Source organism: Crocodylus siamensis, chromosome 1 (genome assembly GCF_052110815.1).
Source record: "Crocodylus siamensis isolate JL-2025a chromosome 1, ASM5211081v1, whole genome shotgun sequence".
Taxonomy (NCBI): Eukaryota; Metazoa; Chordata; order Crocodylia; family Crocodylidae; genus Crocodylus; species Crocodylus siamensis.
The window spans coordinates 275,386,745-275,403,663 of NC_143395.1; the positions used below are offsets into that span (position 1 = coordinate 275,386,745).

A 16,919-nucleotide genomic window follows, 5' to 3' on the forward strand; every position below is an offset into this window, starting at 1 on the left:
ATATATTTTCAAGTTTGGCATATGAGCAGAAGCAAGTAAGCAGATCCTGGTTAGAGCATCCCTCCCAGACAGCACTGGGGATGGCTGTGTGCCTTACAATGGTATGCATCTTCCCTGAGTACACTTTACTTTAACAAGAATCACTGCTGACAGATGTGGAAACCACCCCCGCCCCACCCCACCCCCCAAAAAAAAAAAAGCACTTTACCGGTAGAGAAAGTGTGTCAGTTTGATCTGGCTCACCTGTCTGTATAGATCAGTTGCTTCAGCAGGGCTTTTTGGTGCTTTTATCTAAAGCTAATTCAAGTGCTGCTGAAGTGCACGATCTATAAAGACTTTGGACAAGTCAGGTCTAAGTGCTGTGATGCTCTTCTGGGCATGTGCTGCACTTGGTGTGCAGCATGCCAAGCTGAAAGTAAAGCTCTGTTTTGTTCTGTTTTTTTCACATCTGTAAGCAGCCAACTAGACCTTCATGCATGTTACTCTTTTGGGTTCATTATTGTTATTATTATGATTATTATTAAACCCACATGTAAGACATTACCCTACTAAGTTGCCCATGCGCAGATTTGGCTCCATAATTCCCTGCTGCTGATCCATCTTCTTGATGAGCAGAATGTCTGGATTCATAGGAAGCTATAAGGTTTTTTTTTAAATGAAAATAAAGAAAAATCAATTAGGTTGCATATGATTAAAATAGCAACTTAACACTACAAGATGGAGGATTGCTAAACTGAACAGTCTTATCTCCTGAACCAAATTCTGCCTGCCTCCTGTATTATTTCATAGTTACTCATCAAGCATTAATAGTAGGAGTTGTCATTGCATCCTATCAGATTAACAAGACTTGCTTTAAAGGTGGTTGTTGAAATGCATATCTACACAACCACCTGCAGCAGCTCTGCAAGATTCTATTGCAGTAAACTGAATAAATAATGAATGTGGTAAATTCTCAACTGTTGTATTCAAGGAGTTTATTTTTCACTTTCTTTTTTAAATCTAACAGTTTTAAGAAAACATTATCAAAGACAGAATTAGATGATAACATTTTTCTGCCACGAAACTGACTGAAATCTAAATATGGAAGATTCTTGAATGTCCAAGGTTTTTAGTCACTAATCATTCAATTACCAGAATAGTTATACAATAAATACAAATAACCCACATGCTTTTAAGTACTCTCAAAAAATAAGTTTTGTGCTCCCTGCTCTACCTGAAACAATTAAAGCTCATGCTAGGAAGCATGCTGGCATCAGTAACCATCACGTTCATATCCAAACATGGATGCTTTCGAGAGATAAGTTGTTCCAGGCTGAAGTTACTTTGAAACACAATAGTCCCATATATCGCAAAGAAATTGCATGTTTGCCATGTGAAAACACAAAAGGCTATACAGGTTAACGTGTCTAGAATACTTAGAAGATATTGCAAATAATGAGGAGGAAAAAAAAGTTAAACTGAGGTATAATCATCATTGACTCCAAGATGAACATGGGCCGGCAGTGTGGGGATACAGTTAGGAAGGCCAACCGCACCTTGTCATGCATCTACAGATGCATCTTGAACAGGTCCAAAGAGGTGATCCTCCCCCTCTATGCGGCACTGGTCAGGCCACAGCTGGAGTACTGCGTCCAGTTCTGGGCGCCGCACTTCAAGAGGGATGTGGGCAACATGGAGAGGGTCCAGAGGAGGGCCACTCGCATGATCACGGAACAACAGGGCAGGCCCTATGAGGAGAGGCTACGGGACCTGAACCTGGTCAGCCTCCACAAGAGAAGGCTGAGGGGGGATCTTGTGGCCTGTTATAAACTAGTCAGGGGGGATCAGCAGGCACTGGGGGAGTCACTGTTCCCCTGAGCACCAGCAGGAGTGACCAGGAATAATGGTCACAAGCTGGCAGAGGGTAGGTTTAGGTTAGATATCAGGAGGCGCTACTTCACAGTCAGGGCGGCTAGGAACTGGAACCAGCTTCCAAGAGAAGTGGTGCTGGCTCCTACCCTGGGGGTGTTTAAGAGGAGGCTGGATGAACATCTTGCTGGGGTCATTTGACCCCAGTACTCTTTCCTGCCATGGCAGGGGGTCGGACTAGATGATCTGCTCAGGTCCCTTCCGACCCCAGAAACTATGAAACCTTGAAACTATGAAACTATAATATCTGCCGTCTTCTAGATTTCTCTCATCCATGTTAAGCAACCACAGAGCAAGCCAGAATACCAAATACTGCACAGAATATAATGACAAATGTCCAGACAGTTGACTTGAAAATTGCTAATTTCCTTGTACTTACGCTGAAGCCATATTTTATATTTAAGCATTTTTTTTTATAAAGCATATTCCAGGGGTGACTTTTGCCCAGTTATTAACCTTGCAAATACCTTTTTTTTTAGAATACACTTTTTAACTGAGAAACAAAGAGAGGGCTCAGCACCTCTCAGAATCTGAACTCAAATTAAGGAATAAGAGGAATGATTATTTCCATTTACACAAAGTGAGGAGTCTCCCATTCCATTGCAGCAAACATAATGGCATGTTTAAGAACAAGGATATTTTTAAAGTAGAATAAGTAAGTGGACATAAAGGGAGGGAACCCTGAAACTCCTCCATATACCTCTGATTTTGAAACCTAATTTATTCTGCTAGAGTATCCTAACAGCACTTTTTTCAAGGTGACCACTATGAGTCACACACAACTTCAAATTCTCCTGATGAAAGCTGTATTCAAGAAAACCTCAAAACTTGTCCAGGTTTTAAAAAATAAATAAATAAAACCTCTCTCTTTTTTTAAAAACAACCCACTTGCTTTTACTCCCTGCTCTACTTGCAATAATTAAACCTAATTCTAAGAAAAACCAAGCTGCTAAGCTCTTTTTTCCTGCTGTACTAGTATCTAGGTTTCTCCTTTGCAAATAGGCTTCAGTGTCAGGGAAGAGGCAGGAAGGAAGTTGTGAAATATACTACCGTACTTAGAGTCTGAATTAGAAGATGAGACCACATGGCTTTGTGGTTCCAAGCAACAGAACTGTCAAAACTAACAAAAACAACTAACACACAAACCCAGTTGAGGAATCTGATGCAGAAAGGATATTTTACAGTGTTCTATGGGCCAAGATCCCTAATTTCAGATCATATTAAACATGAAATGGACTAAAAAGATTAACTTTGTGAAGCTGACATCACATTCCCTCTGCCTCCCCAAGGTTTCACGTTTGCTGAGACCCCATGGCCTCCCCTCCCCACTCAAGGTGCCTCCGTAGCTCCCAATCCACTATACAGTTTAGTATGTAACTGTTTAAGGGAGCAGTGGGAAATTACTTTGGCTCACAGGCCACAGAGGGAGTTTTGGTGAGCTGTTGGGGGCCAGGTCAACACCCCCTGCTCCCCACACAACAACCCACCAAAACTCCCTAAGTGGCTCTGTTCTGCACTTGGGCAGGCAGCTGGGATGGGGCCACAGGCCGGCGGGGAGTGGCATCTGGCAGTGGGACAGGCGGGCAGGTCTGGGATCACAGCAGGGCCCAGGGCCAAGCTATGATCCACTGCCCACATGACCCTGCAACAGGTGCCAGTTCTGCAGACAGAGGCATGCAGGAAACAGACTGCATTTCTCTCTCGGGGCCCTAGCCCCACACTGTCACCACCCCACGATCCTGGGTCTCCATGAAGACCAGCCAGGATCTGCATGGGCAGGGCATGCAGCTAGGCAGACAGAATGGGGCCGTGGGCAGGCAGAGAGCTGCATCTGGGACCAAGTGCAGGATCTTGGGACAGAGACAGCGCAGAGCCAGGGTCCAGGACGGAGCTGCAATCCACCATCTGTATGTCCTGGCCCAAGAACCTGCACCCATCATAGGGCTGCGCAGGCGGTGGATCATGACTCTGCCCCCACACTGTCACCACACCACAGGCCACAATCCCCGTCTGTGGGGCAGACGGGCTGGGATGCCTGGGAGGCAGCACTGGGTCCAACAGTGGCAACAGCCAGAAACAGATGCCACTGCCAGGGCTGCTAGAAGTGAATCCGCTGCTGCACCATCCCAGCTCCACTGCATGCCCGAAGCAGCAGGACCAGCCACATGCAGCATAGCCTGGGCTGCCCTGTGCCTGGGCTGGGTTGGACCAGGAGACCTACCGCAGGCCAGACAAAAATCCCTTGGTGGGCCAGATCCAGCCTGCAGACCATATTTTGCTCACCTCTGGTTTAAGGCCTAAAAGTCACCTCCCTCAAAAATAAATAAATAAATGACGTACTACTAACGTCAGTAGTGTTAAGATTAAGCTGAAAGTGCCTATATATATTTCTGTATTTCATTTCCTCTGGGTTCCCATTACATTGGGTTCTTGTTTTTTCATTCATGCCTCCCTGTTATTTTTGTTATGTAACCAGGGAGATTACTGTCCTTCCTTGCAAACAAAGCCTCACTATAAATCTGGTACAGCAGTCATTGAGATCAGGAGTAGGGTTTGTTCTTTTCATTTAAAAAAAATACTTACATAGTGAAACCATTCACAAGACTCAATTGCTAAGATATACTGTGTGTAGGCTTGCCAAAAATGTTGTGTTAACCTTCCTTTATGGACAGTTGCACACAAATCTACTCATGATAACTAATTTACAGGAAAGCAAACAGGAACGTAGGACTGAATAATAAGGCAGCAAAGCTGCATAAAATAAAATAAAGACAGATTATGTTCCTAAGGACAGATACAATTCAAATCAGAAATTATTAGACTAGTTCCTTGACTGCATTCATGACTCAGAAGCACTGAAGAATGAAGAAAACAAAAAGAACAATGCAGAACTACTGCATCTTGGATTTTATCCTACCTCCATGCTTCTGTTCATGCCCACTCCTTGATTTGCTGTATCCATAACTCAAGGGCACTCTCTGGTAACTAGAAGGAGAAGCAGGAGGTGAACCGACTGGTGACACAGGGGGAGACTTGGTTTCCTGCTTCAAGAACAAATAGAAAAACAAAACAAAATTCCGAAAAGGCAACAGCATTAAGTTAAGCAATTGTACAAGCCAGTATATCACATACAGAGTGACATGCAAGACAGTAATAACTGATAATTCCCCCATGACCTTCATTTCTAAAAGAAGAGTCATTAAAAGGGGATGATTATGAAGTGACTGCTTGGTGTTGAGCCTGCTTCTGAGGAAATACAGATGTCAATGCTTATAACAAATCATCAGAATGAACAATTTAACACATTTTTTCTTTCAGAGGTGTCTAGAAAAATATTTTTTATTAAGTTTTCATGTTACTGGACATTTTTTGATTTAAAAATTGCATTTCAGTAGATTTAAATGCATTCAACATTTCAGAACATATTTTTCCATTTTTAAAAAAGGCAAGAAGCTAGAAAAAGTCCAAATTCAAAAGTTATAAGAAGTCTGCAGAATACTTAGTGTGTCAAATCCAAATAAGAGTTTGTTCCCTTTCCTTGATATATACAGACAGCTTTTGTAGAACACATGAACCTGAAATAACTTATCAGAAATAATAATAATGCTCTATAGTGTAAAGATAAAACAAGAATTGTAAACTAGGAAAAGTTATAAGTTTGATGGCATTGTTGTCCTATAATGACATTATTCATACAAAACAGATGCATTAAACTCAGGATTCCCATACTTGTATTATGTCAACACAAGATAAATAACTCTGGAGGCTATACATGTACATGCACACGCACATATACATTCTAACATTATAAAAACCTTTGTCTGTCTGTCCATAATGCTTTGAAAGCTTGTGGCCACAAACATCCTTAAATGGTATTGGTGCCCAAAAGTTTGCAAAGAACAATTTTTCCAACTATTTAGTTGGTCTAATAAAAGATATCACATCTACCCAAAGAACTTTGTCTATACACACACACACACACACACACACATATATATACATGCACACACACACGCACACACATATATGTGGAGGGGAGGTGTGGCAGTGGTGTGTGTGTGTGTGCGCATGTGCGTGTAGACAGACAAAGTTGTTTGGGTAGATGCGATATCTTTTATTAGCTTTATATATAGTGTGTGTGTAGGGGAGGTGTGGCAGTCTTGTGTGTACACACACACACACACAGTTACATATATGTGAGTGTGTATATATGTACACATGTGTGTATATATACACAGTGCTGCCACACCCCTCTCCATACACACACACACTGGCCCTGCCTGCCATCACGGCAGCAAAGCACCACCACCTCCTGTCTGGAATGCTCTTGAAGCACTCTGATTGGTTGTTTCAGACAACCAACCAGAGTGTGAATAAAGCGTTACAGACAGACAAAGACTTTTTTATATATGTATATAAATAAAAATACCCACACACGAGTATGGTGTGTGTGTGTGTGTGTGTGTGTGTGTGTGTGTGTGTGTGTGTGTGTGTGTGTGTGTGTGTGTGTGTGTGTGTGTGTGTGTGTGTGTGTGTGTGTGTGTAACATCATACTCATCCTGAACCATAAAAAATACAGCTAATATAGACCTCTTTATAACACACTTAAATAAAGAATTCAGAAGGTCAGAGTGGCAACAGAGATTGTGTCTGGGTGAATTTTTTTTACTGAAGGTTAAAGAAAATCTTGGGTTTCTAAAAGTAGCCTATTATAATACTTCCAAGAAGATCAGAGGAAAAAAGAATGTGGTAGTTTTTCTGTTCTTTAAAAAGAGAGTTTTCTAACTGTCCATCTTTACTTTCCCCCTGAACCCACTCTAGCAAATGTTAGGAAAATGCCATATAGGCATATTTCTAAACAATTATTTAACTCTTATAGAATTATGTATCATACATTATTAGAGTTGAATGAACGAATAAAATCCTTTGGGGTTATAGCCAGTATGAAGGCATATCAAAACAAGGGCATAATCTGACCAACAATTTTTCACATGTATATAATCAACTTTGCAAAGCATACCATTAAATTAATGGAGTAAGCATACATTTGAAGTTACCTGTTTTAAGGACTGGGCCCAAAGTTCTTCTTACACAGTAACAGGTTTACTTTTACTAGAGACATATTACCTGTTTATCTCCCTCGTCTGCTCTTTTGAAGGAATTTTTATCCAAAGCTGTGTGTGGAATCTGATGTTTGGCTCCAAGGATTTCTGCTGGAGTCCCATATCTCATTTCACTGTCATTTTTCAATGCCACAAACCGGGGCAGAGGCAATTCTTCATTAACAGAAAGAAAAGTTCAAATGAAACTAGGGTGCAATGACAATCTTTCAAGCAGCATCATAATGCAAAAAAAACCCAAAACAAAACAAAGAAAACAAACAACAACAACAAAATCAACAGTTATACTATTTCTTTCTTCTTCTTTTTTTTAATAGACTAGGAATTACCAGAACACACAATACCATCCTATGGAAGTCCTGGAATGATTTTAGTCTTGAAATGAAATGTGAAGCTAAGTCAAAGGTATATTCACTAACTGTAGATATACTTTAGCACTACAGAGAAGAGGGAGGTTCTACTTGTATAATGTGCAGCAAAGTCTCAAACTGAAATGTATCTTATCCCTCGCTATCGCCATTACTTATGTTACTCAGGGTGATCTAAAGAAAAACATAGCAAGTTCCAACATAAACTGTGGGATCAATAAGTTTATGGAGTTAAGATCACTTTGCTCTCCACACTTCCTCATAACAGAAATAAGATAAAATACTGAGTTCCAGAGACTGCTTCAAAGCCCAGTGAGACTGTACTGTCATATTGCCATCCTTTATCATAACTCAAAAGAGATGAAAAATAACACTTTATTATAATCAAATGCTTCTTGCAAAAATTCAATATTGCTCTGAGGAAACTTATCATATTGTTAGAAGCTTTTATGTCTCCACATAGTAACTTACAAGATCATTGCAACCAAACGAACAGAATAAAGCTTCTAGAAATCAAGTAAAACATGACAACAGCTCTGTAATCATTTATATATACAGTTATTGCCACGAACAAGAGAAATCAATGCAGCTATACTGCTCATTTGTTCATCTGCTTCAAAAGACCTACTATATTTCAGAAGTAATTAGCACTGTTTTCGTCCCTGGAAACACTTCAACAGCAGCAAATAATGGGATATCAGTCTAAGGACTGTAAAGAGCTTTGTTTACTCATATTTATGTAGTGTTTCCAGGTACTTTATAGGTAAAACATGCTTAGTAAGTCCTAATAAAACTTCCGAAGGAGTTGATTTCTCTTCAAATTAACATTGGTATCCTAAAAAGAAATCCAGTACAGCAGACCACCTAAAAGGGATAATCTTAATAGACCCAGCTTCTGACTGTCTCACTCCTGATCAAACACCCTACTGGAGACTCACCAGGCTGCTGTGTTTGGATCCCAACATGCCTTTCTATGTGGATTTTGCCTGTTAAGTCTGAGTACAGTGCAGGCAGAGGCTTTGGCTCTTTGAACACTTCTTGGAGCACGGATCCTCCACTGAGAATTGAGACTGTACAGCCTAATTGTCTTTACCCTGAGCCTTATGCCATCTCTGCCAGCCTCCTTAGTAGTTTACCACACCCTTTCCCAGACCTCAACCAAGTGTGTATTCTGGACTAACAGATTAGCTTTTTGAGGAGAAACAACAGCTAATGGAGGCAAAAGGACACAAGTGCCACAAACAAACATTATATTTGTGCTGAGAGAAAAGCCTTTTTTTCCTGGCACAAATATGAAGTGCATGGCTGTTCCAGGGGATTTCTTGTGGAGGTGAATTAGCTCTTCCCTAAGAAGTTATATTAGATACCTATAAGCAAGTATCCAATACCTCCTTTCAATCCAACCCGAACAGCTGTACGATTCTCTCTGGACAGAGATAGCCAATATCCCCTTAAATTGGCCACACCCTCCTAATGCAGTATTATTTGCACTTCTGACAATTTCGTCTGACCTTTGCAGATCTCCATCCCAGGATGGATCATAATCTTTAGCACGGATGGCAGTAACTGCAATGCCAGTGTCTATTTTGAATTTAATGATTCGACCTCTGAGGTCTGTATTAATGTACAAAGTTATTGATTCTTCTATTGAAGATATAGTTCCTTGTAGCACAGGCTCACTGTCATCTGATGACATTTTCTCCTCCTGAATTATTTCTACCAGTCTGAATGATCTGCACTCCCTTACATCATCCACAGCTTCTTCCACAGACGGCATTTACCTGGTATTCCTGTGTTCTTTTTGTTAAGTCTGAAACCATGCAGAACTGCTCAAACAAGGTGAGCTACCTGCATTCCCACAGTCACACTTCTCTAGTGGAGCCATCTGCGTTAAGGCCTCTGTAACTGCACGGGGACAGAGGTTCCCACCCTCTGAGCCATGGCCCCATACAGTACTGAGTATAAGAAAGAGTTGGCTGTTCGTCCACAGTATGCCGGTCACTTCCAAACTGCAGTAAGCTGGTCTGCAGTTTGCCGGCCCGCAGTCTAAAAACATTAGGAACCAATGCACTAGGCTTTCAGCCTGTCTCCTCCCTGCCACAGTATAGTCTCCTCTTGACTGCACTTCAGCAGTTTGGCAGCTCATCTCTGTCTCTGTCTGTCAGGGCCAGATTAACACATAGGCACACTAGGCACATGCCTAGAGCCCTTCCATGGCAGTGGCACGAATGGCCCCATCCGCCTCCCTTCGCCTCTGCTCTCCTGAGCTGGTCTCACTGAGGCCACTTCCTAGCGGTGGCTCCAAGCCAGTGTTGCCAAGTCCACTTATAATAAGCAAAATTGGGCTTGCTTTTTCAAAAAGTTGCTTTGATTTTTAGAGCTGCAGGTTTCAGGTTTTGGGGGGTTTTTTTATTTAGAGGTTGATTATTTTTTGGCTTTTCTGTAATACAGTGGCTCCCAAACTGTGGGTCCCGACTGTAGAAACAAGATGGGGTCGTGTAAGAGCCCGGCCCTGCCAGCACACAGCTTCTGGGCAGGGCTGCTGCAGCTGCCGCCCCAAAGGCCTACGAGCCTACCCAGCCTCCAGCTTGCCCTAGGCAACGGGTAGGGAGAGAGTGGGTGCCAGGATGGGGGATCTGCGGATGGGCAGGACCATGAAGCCTGCACGCAGGGGGCTGGCAGGAGTGCAGAGCTGGGGTGCACATGGTGGACAGCTCCTGCTATTAGCAGTGGCAGCCCACAGGGCACTCATTCATAGCCCACATGCAGCTCCGGCCAGTGCTGCATGGTGGAACACAGCCCCAGCAGCCACCTCTCTTGCACCAAGCTCCATGCGGCACACGTGCAGCTCCACACTACCAGGGAAAGCCTGGAGCTGGCTGCCTTTCCTGCCCCCTGCTGTGCAGGTCACAGGAAAAGGAAACAGGGGGCAAGAAAGGCAGCCGGCTCCAGCCCACACTTCTTCCCCCTGGTAGCATGGAGGTGCATGTGGGCTCATGGAGCATGGTGTGAGAGAGGCAATGGGTAGAGCTGTGCTCTTCGCCACCACTGTGCAGTGCTAGCCAGTGCCGTGCATCACGGAGCACTGGTGTCTGTGCAGGCCCCAAAGGCAGCTGGCACTGGCAGCAGACGCTGTGCATCATGGGGGAGACTGTGTGTGGGGTGGGGTCTCCACACCCCCCCACCCTTCCTCCCACACCCTCTCCCCCCACCCACATATATACTCCAACATACCCTATTGCCCTACCGCAACAGCCACACCCCCTCACAACCTCCCCCCGACACACACGCCTCCAACACCCAGTCCCCTCTCTTGGAAATGCGTTGGGCTTGTTTTTAAAGGCAGTGCTGGTTTTTTTCTTACGAAACCTGGCAACGTTACTTCAAGACCCACTACCAGCAGGTGGCAGCATCGGGACGGAGAGGGGTCTTGCATTGCGGGAGGCCTCCTCCTCCGTGACCAGTGGCATCCCCCAAGTCTCTGTCCTTGGACCGGTTCTCTTTAACATCTTTATCAGCAATGAGCACACTGGCTAAGTTTGCCAATGACACTAAACTCTGGGGCATAGCATCCACACCTGAGGCTATGCCCCAAGGCTAGTGATCCAGGCTGGCTTGGGTAAACTTAGTAAGTGGGCAGATACAAACATGATGACGTTCAATACCAAGAAACGTAAGGTAATCCACCTCAGGGTGGGAGGAACCTGCAGCATGCTTATAGGCTCGGCAGTGCTATACTTGCCACAAGATGAACATGAGCCACCAATGCGATGTCACAGTTGGTAAAGCTAAACAAACTCTGTCTTGCATCTATGGATGCTTCTCAGGATGTTATCCTCCCGCTGTACTCAGCCTTGATGAGGCCGCAGCTGGAGTACTGCATCCAATTCTGGGCTCCGCAATTCAAGAAGGATGTGGAGAAGCTTGAGAGAGTGCAGAGGAGAGCCATGCACATGATCAGAGAACAAGAGAACAGGTCTTATGAAGAGAGGCTGAGAGCTATGGGACTCATCAGCCTGGAAAAGCGCAGGGTCAGGGGGGACCTGGTGGTTGCCTATAAGTACATAAGGGGTGTACATCAGGATCTGGGAGAACATCTGTTCACCAGAGTGCCCCAAGGTAAAACAAGGACCAATGGTCATTAACTCCTCCAAGACCATTTCAGGCTGGACATAAGAAAAAATTCTTTACTGTCTGAGCCCCCAAGACCTGGAACAGACTCCCTTCAGAAGTGGTGCAGGCACCTACTTTAGACTCTTTCAAGAAACGCTTGGATGCTTATCTTGATGGGATCCTTCGACCCTAGCTGACTTCCTGCCTCTAGCACAGGGGGCTGGACTTAATGATCTTCAGGGTCCCTTCCGGCCCTAACATCTATGAAATTTATGAAAAGCACAACTCTTTTTTCTCTCTATTTACACAACAGGTTTATCCCAAGTGCTCATGTGCGTTTTAATCCCATACCTCTTACCATTCACAGTGCAAACCCTTAGGCGTATGCTTTTTTTCCACTGTGAACCCATGCTCACTTGCACAGCTGGGGCTATGGATTACAGTCCACATTTCTCATTAAGGCAGACTCAGAGACTCAAGAACTCTGCAATGACGATATAATTAAAACTCATGCAACTAAACTCAAGTTCAGCTAGTCCTCAATGCCATCCCCTAATTATTAGTAACAATTTTCATCCATCTCCTTTCACATGTTGTTCAGAGGCATCCAAATGGGTTTTGCTGGAAAAACTATCTTGCTCTCAAATATGGATTCCATCACCATCCTCCGACTGCTAAATGCATAAATAAGCCTGTATCAATCAGGGTACAATTTCCAGAGCCACAACAGTAGGGGGTAAGCTGGGTCACCTAAAATAATATACAATCCTCCCAGCAACCCTAGTGACTCGTAACCAAAGCGCTAGTATAGTTATGGGTATAGAAATGCAGCTGTGTACAGCTCCACAGCATGGAGGAATCTTGAAAGGTGAACATGAATAACACAGGTTTTCTGGTGTGAGAGTGAGGAAAAAGGTAAGCACCGTAGAGCCCCTCTGGACTCTGAATGCTAATGCTAAAAAACATTGTTTTGTTTCGGCTGTTTTTCCTTTTGCTCCCCAGTGGGCAAACTCCACTGGTCTAACTCCCCTTCCCATAGATAAATTTGTCAGAACAGGTTCCCTTTAGCTTCAGCTATTCTACTGGCCGTAAGTAGTCCAATCTGAATAGAAGCTAATCATGGTCTCCCCAGTACGGAAAGGATGTTGCACTAGCCCTGAGAGCAGAGGAGTCAGCCATCTGCTGATCCCTTCAGAGATGTAGTGATTTCAAACTATCTACCAGAATGTGTACATTGTAGATGGACAGATATACCAAACAGTCACGCTAACCCAAAGTCCAAAAGAAATGTTCTGGTTTTGAACATCTCCTAGATAACTGCTACGGTTTAGTTTTTGCACCTTGCTGCTGCTCTTTGTTTAAATACAACCCTTTGAAATACAAGGTTTATATGGCCCCTTCTACATGTTACATTTAAGGAGCAATTAACCAGGTAATCACGCCTTAAGTTGTGACCCAGCTACATGTTCAACCAATTCATGGTGTGAAAAAGCAAGCAATAGCTACAAAATTATTCCACAAAAGTGTGTAATAACTTTGTAACTTGTTCTAATCATACCATTAATTGCACATGTGGCCAAGTGCTCCCCTATGTCTCCCCATCAACTGAGGGGCTTGTAGCAGGGACAGTGTCTTCAGCTGCAGAGCTCACAGTGGGGAGAAGGCTGCAAACCTTGTGAGGTTAGGGGTTCACAGTGTGGGCAGCATTCCCAGTGCTGTTCCCACTGCAAGTCCCGCAGCCCACACTAGCAGCAGGGCTCGCAGTGTGGGCAGTGCAGGGAATGCTGCCCCCCACTGTGAGCCCCACCAAGTCCCGTCAGCTGTGGGGCTCACAGCAGGGGGAGCCTAGGATGGTGTTCCCAGGCTCCCCCTGAGCCAGCAATAATACCCAATTGGACCTAATGCCTGATCCACACAATTGTACCTCCTGCTATGCCACACGTGCATGGCAGGAGGCACAACTGTGGGACCATGCATTAGATCCCATTGCGTTTGCCTGCATGTGTAAAGGAGCTCTCTGCCGCTGCACTTGAGCTTGATGATCAAATCTATCTATGATCCTGTTCTTAGATGCTTTCAGAAACGTTGTGTGGACATTTGGTTCCCCGGGGACAACTATTCCCCGGGGAATGCCTGTGCCATGTGCTCTGGCACATGCCAAGTTACCCAGCAGCCTTACCTGGGGTTCTGGGGGCCTCCTGGACTGCACCAGTAGAGATTCTGCTCTGCAGAGCCTGGCCAGTAGCCGCAGTGCAGCTCCAGGCAGCCCAGCTCTGCTTCTGAGCATTGCATGCTGCCCCCATATGCGGTGCTCTGCTTTTTTTTTTCCTATGGGTTTTTTTGACCCCTGTATATCCGAGGGTCAAAAAACTTCTCTTGGAGTGCAAAGAACAACTGAACATGCAGTATGTGGCACCACAGACAGGTCTGCAGAGCTACATACCGGACTTGTCTGGTCATGGCCATAAAGGTTAGAATCTGGGACCTTATCCAGTGCAGTTTAGAAAATATATATAAAAAAGAAATTATTAAAAACTATTTAAAAAATAGGAAACTTTAGTTTGGAGTTAGAACATGTCACACTCTTGGACCCCATCTATTATTCTGTTAGAAAACATACAGCAAGGTTTCAAAATATAGTACTGGCATACTGTAGAATTCCCTGTCTTGGGCTGATTTTGTCAAAGGATAGTATTAATACCCTGATATGTCCAGTGCAACTGAAAACCTATGCTCACTAATATTTTTATATTCTGATTTATAGATGAAACCTTTGCTGGATTTCAGTCATACATAGAATGACTAAAAAATGACAAACTGGCACAAGATGGCTCTAGAAGTTAAAACTTCATCTTCTATCTAAAGCACTCTACATTTAAGTATTAAAATCAGCTTCTGACTACAGTTGTCTTTGGTTGGCCATCTAGTTAGTGGGAGTGCCGTAGAAGTTATGCTAGCTAGACTGTCACTCTCTCTTTCCTATATCAGACTGACATTATCACCCCAGCAGAACAATCTGAAGTTTGAGTCTTTTGCTTCTGGTCTGGCATGTGGCAGTATATAGTTATAGTCACATACTAGCTATTAAAAGTTTTACAGGTAAAAGCACTGTTTCAAATTGACCACTTAGAATCTTTTTTTTTAAGTTTCTTGTAGCAAGCATTTTTTCACACAGAGGTGCACTGAACATTTATTTCAACAGACAATGTTAAACAAATGCAGTTTCAATTATCCTCAACATAAACACTAACATTACTTGATAATAAGGTGAGGTTTTGCCACTGTGCTTAATGCCCATTTATTTCCATTTGAAAAGGAATGCTTAAGTCCTGCCAGTTGAGCCAAATTCCCGTATTCCTCAAGAATCCTAGTAATATTTACTCCATGCAAATATATCAGTCAGCCTGAGCAGAAAAACTTTAAAGTATGGAAATGAAGATGAGTTATGGTGGCAGAAATGAGCCCATAATCACGACAGCCCTGTTGGCTTGTTGCTTTTCTACAGGAAGAAACAAATTATTCTCCATGAGTTCACTATAATTCTCTATCCATAATTTGTGCATAATAAAATTATCTTCTTCACCTGTCTCTCCCTGCCTCTGACAGGATTTTGATTTACTCGCAGGTTCAGATAAAACTAAACAAAGCAAACAGCATACAGTACACATGCAAGAAATTAAAGAACAACCTTGTAAGTAAACTAAGCAAAATGAGCTGCTTACCACTCTTAATGCTCTCTAGCCGTACCGGGAGGCCAGACTGTGCTGCAGCGATTAATTTCAGAGCAACATAAAACTGAGCAGGACCAAAGTAACCCACACGTTTTGCACCACACAGTTCCGTAATCTAGGAGAGAAGAAACACAGCCTTTGTATAAAATGTCTCACTGGTTCATTATAGACAACTTAATCCGCATTGAGTAATGAAGTGAAGAAGTTTTATGGAACTGAAAACTCTCAGGTACGTTTACAACTCTCTGTTAAAACTGATCAGGTATATTTTCTTTACTTACATGCCCATTAATGTAAAATAGATACCTGATTACTTATTACTCCTTCCACTGCTGCACAGTGTTAGCATAAACATGGGCAGGTAGAAGATTTATAAAGCGGGGTGTGCAATACCCCCCTCAGACCATGGTAGGGGTGAAGGCAGGGCACAGTTGGAGCCTTCGGGGGTGGGTGGAGGGTGCAGGGGAGCAGAGGTAGGAAGCAGTCACAGGAAGGAGGACCTGGCCCTTGCTGCCACTGTTCCCAGCTGACCCAGGCACATGGGGAACCTTATATAGCTGCTCATATCACCTGCTGGGCAGGGGGTGTGGCTGCAGGGAGCAGCTGCACAGGGTGTCGGGCTTAGCCACAAAGGCTGCAGACCAACGTTAAAAAAAAGGGTGAGGGGGCTTAACTGGAAGAAGCAGCTTCCAGTAAGTGCTTTATTGGAAGAAGTTGTCCCTGCACCAAGCCCAGAACATGCACAGAAGAGACATCACGTTAGTCTGATCTGGCTCTGCAGCAGATTGGGCACTTCAGCAGGGCTTTTTGGTGCTTTTATTTATTTTTTAGCTATTAGATAAAAGCTCCAAAAAAGCGCCACTAAAGTGCCCGATCTCAGCGAGCTAGGTCCAACTAACACTATGCCTTTTCTGGGCGTGCACTGGGCTCAGAATGGGGGCACATCAAGTTTATAGTAAAGTGCTGTTCTTTTTTGTTTTGTTTTGTTTTTTTACACGTCTGTAAGCAGCCAAAGAAGTGTGGCAGAAAATGGGTTCCTCTTTCCTACGCCTGCTTCTCTGCTGGCTTTCTGCCTACTCCAAAGGTCCCATACTGGCTGGAGTGCAACTGAACCATGATACCACACTCTGGATCTGCCACTGAGTGTATTTAATTAACATGTTTTCAACACTGTGGCTGCATTTCAGTGGTAAGGGAAATGATCTCTGCAAACACAGAGTCTATTAAAACACTTGCATTCTGTAAGTTGCCGCATATACATAAGGCTTAATTGCTATGCTGGTGCTGTAACAGTTCAAATAATTATTGTGACTGCAAAATAATGGAACAATAATAACAGTACCCTAACACTATTTAAGCAATGTACTCTTCTGAGAAACTACCAAAGGTAGAAAGAAGTTTAAGTGTTCAGAAACTGGTTTAAACCTATAACAGAACAGAAGCTCAGAGCATATAAGCCAGTTCTCCAAAATGGCAGAAACCAGTTTACGACAAACTTGGTTGAATAGTATCTAACTGATTTGGGTCAAACTAGTTTATGACATTTCTGCCCAAGACCCCTTCCTGTTTCAGGTTAAATCATAGTCCCCGCACAGGAGATGGGGGAGGTGGGAGCAAGCCCAGCTGGGGATGCAGCCCAGTCTCCAAGGGGGAGGAGGGGCTGCCCCCACCCAAGCAAA

General features: G+C 43.7%; 1 protein-coding gene across 6 annotated transcripts in view; it reads right to left on the reverse strand.

Annotated features, from left to right (window-relative positions):
• The window catches only part of REPS2 (RALBP1 associated Eps domain containing 2), a 179,102-nt gene that overhangs the window by 102,049 nt on the left and 60,134 nt on the right, over positions 1-16,919 (reverse strand). For 5 of the 6 annotated variants that reach the window (XM_090063020.1, XM_090062986.1, XM_090062977.1 and 2 more), the window contains exons 2-5: positions 15,232-15,355; positions 7,036-7,184; positions 4,826-4,952; positions 545-636 (exon numbers count right to left, since the gene is read on the reverse strand). In XM_090063020.1, the coding sequence (XP_089919146.1) occupies positions 545-636; positions 4,826-4,952; positions 7,036-7,140 (324 nt within the window). In that variant the 5' untranslated portion in view covers positions 7,141-7,184; positions 15,232-15,355. The remainder of the gene's footprint in view (positions 1-544; positions 637-4,825; positions 4,953-7,035; positions 7,185-15,231; positions 15,356-16,919) is intronic. The other variant, XM_090062995.1, reaches the window with a different exon arrangement.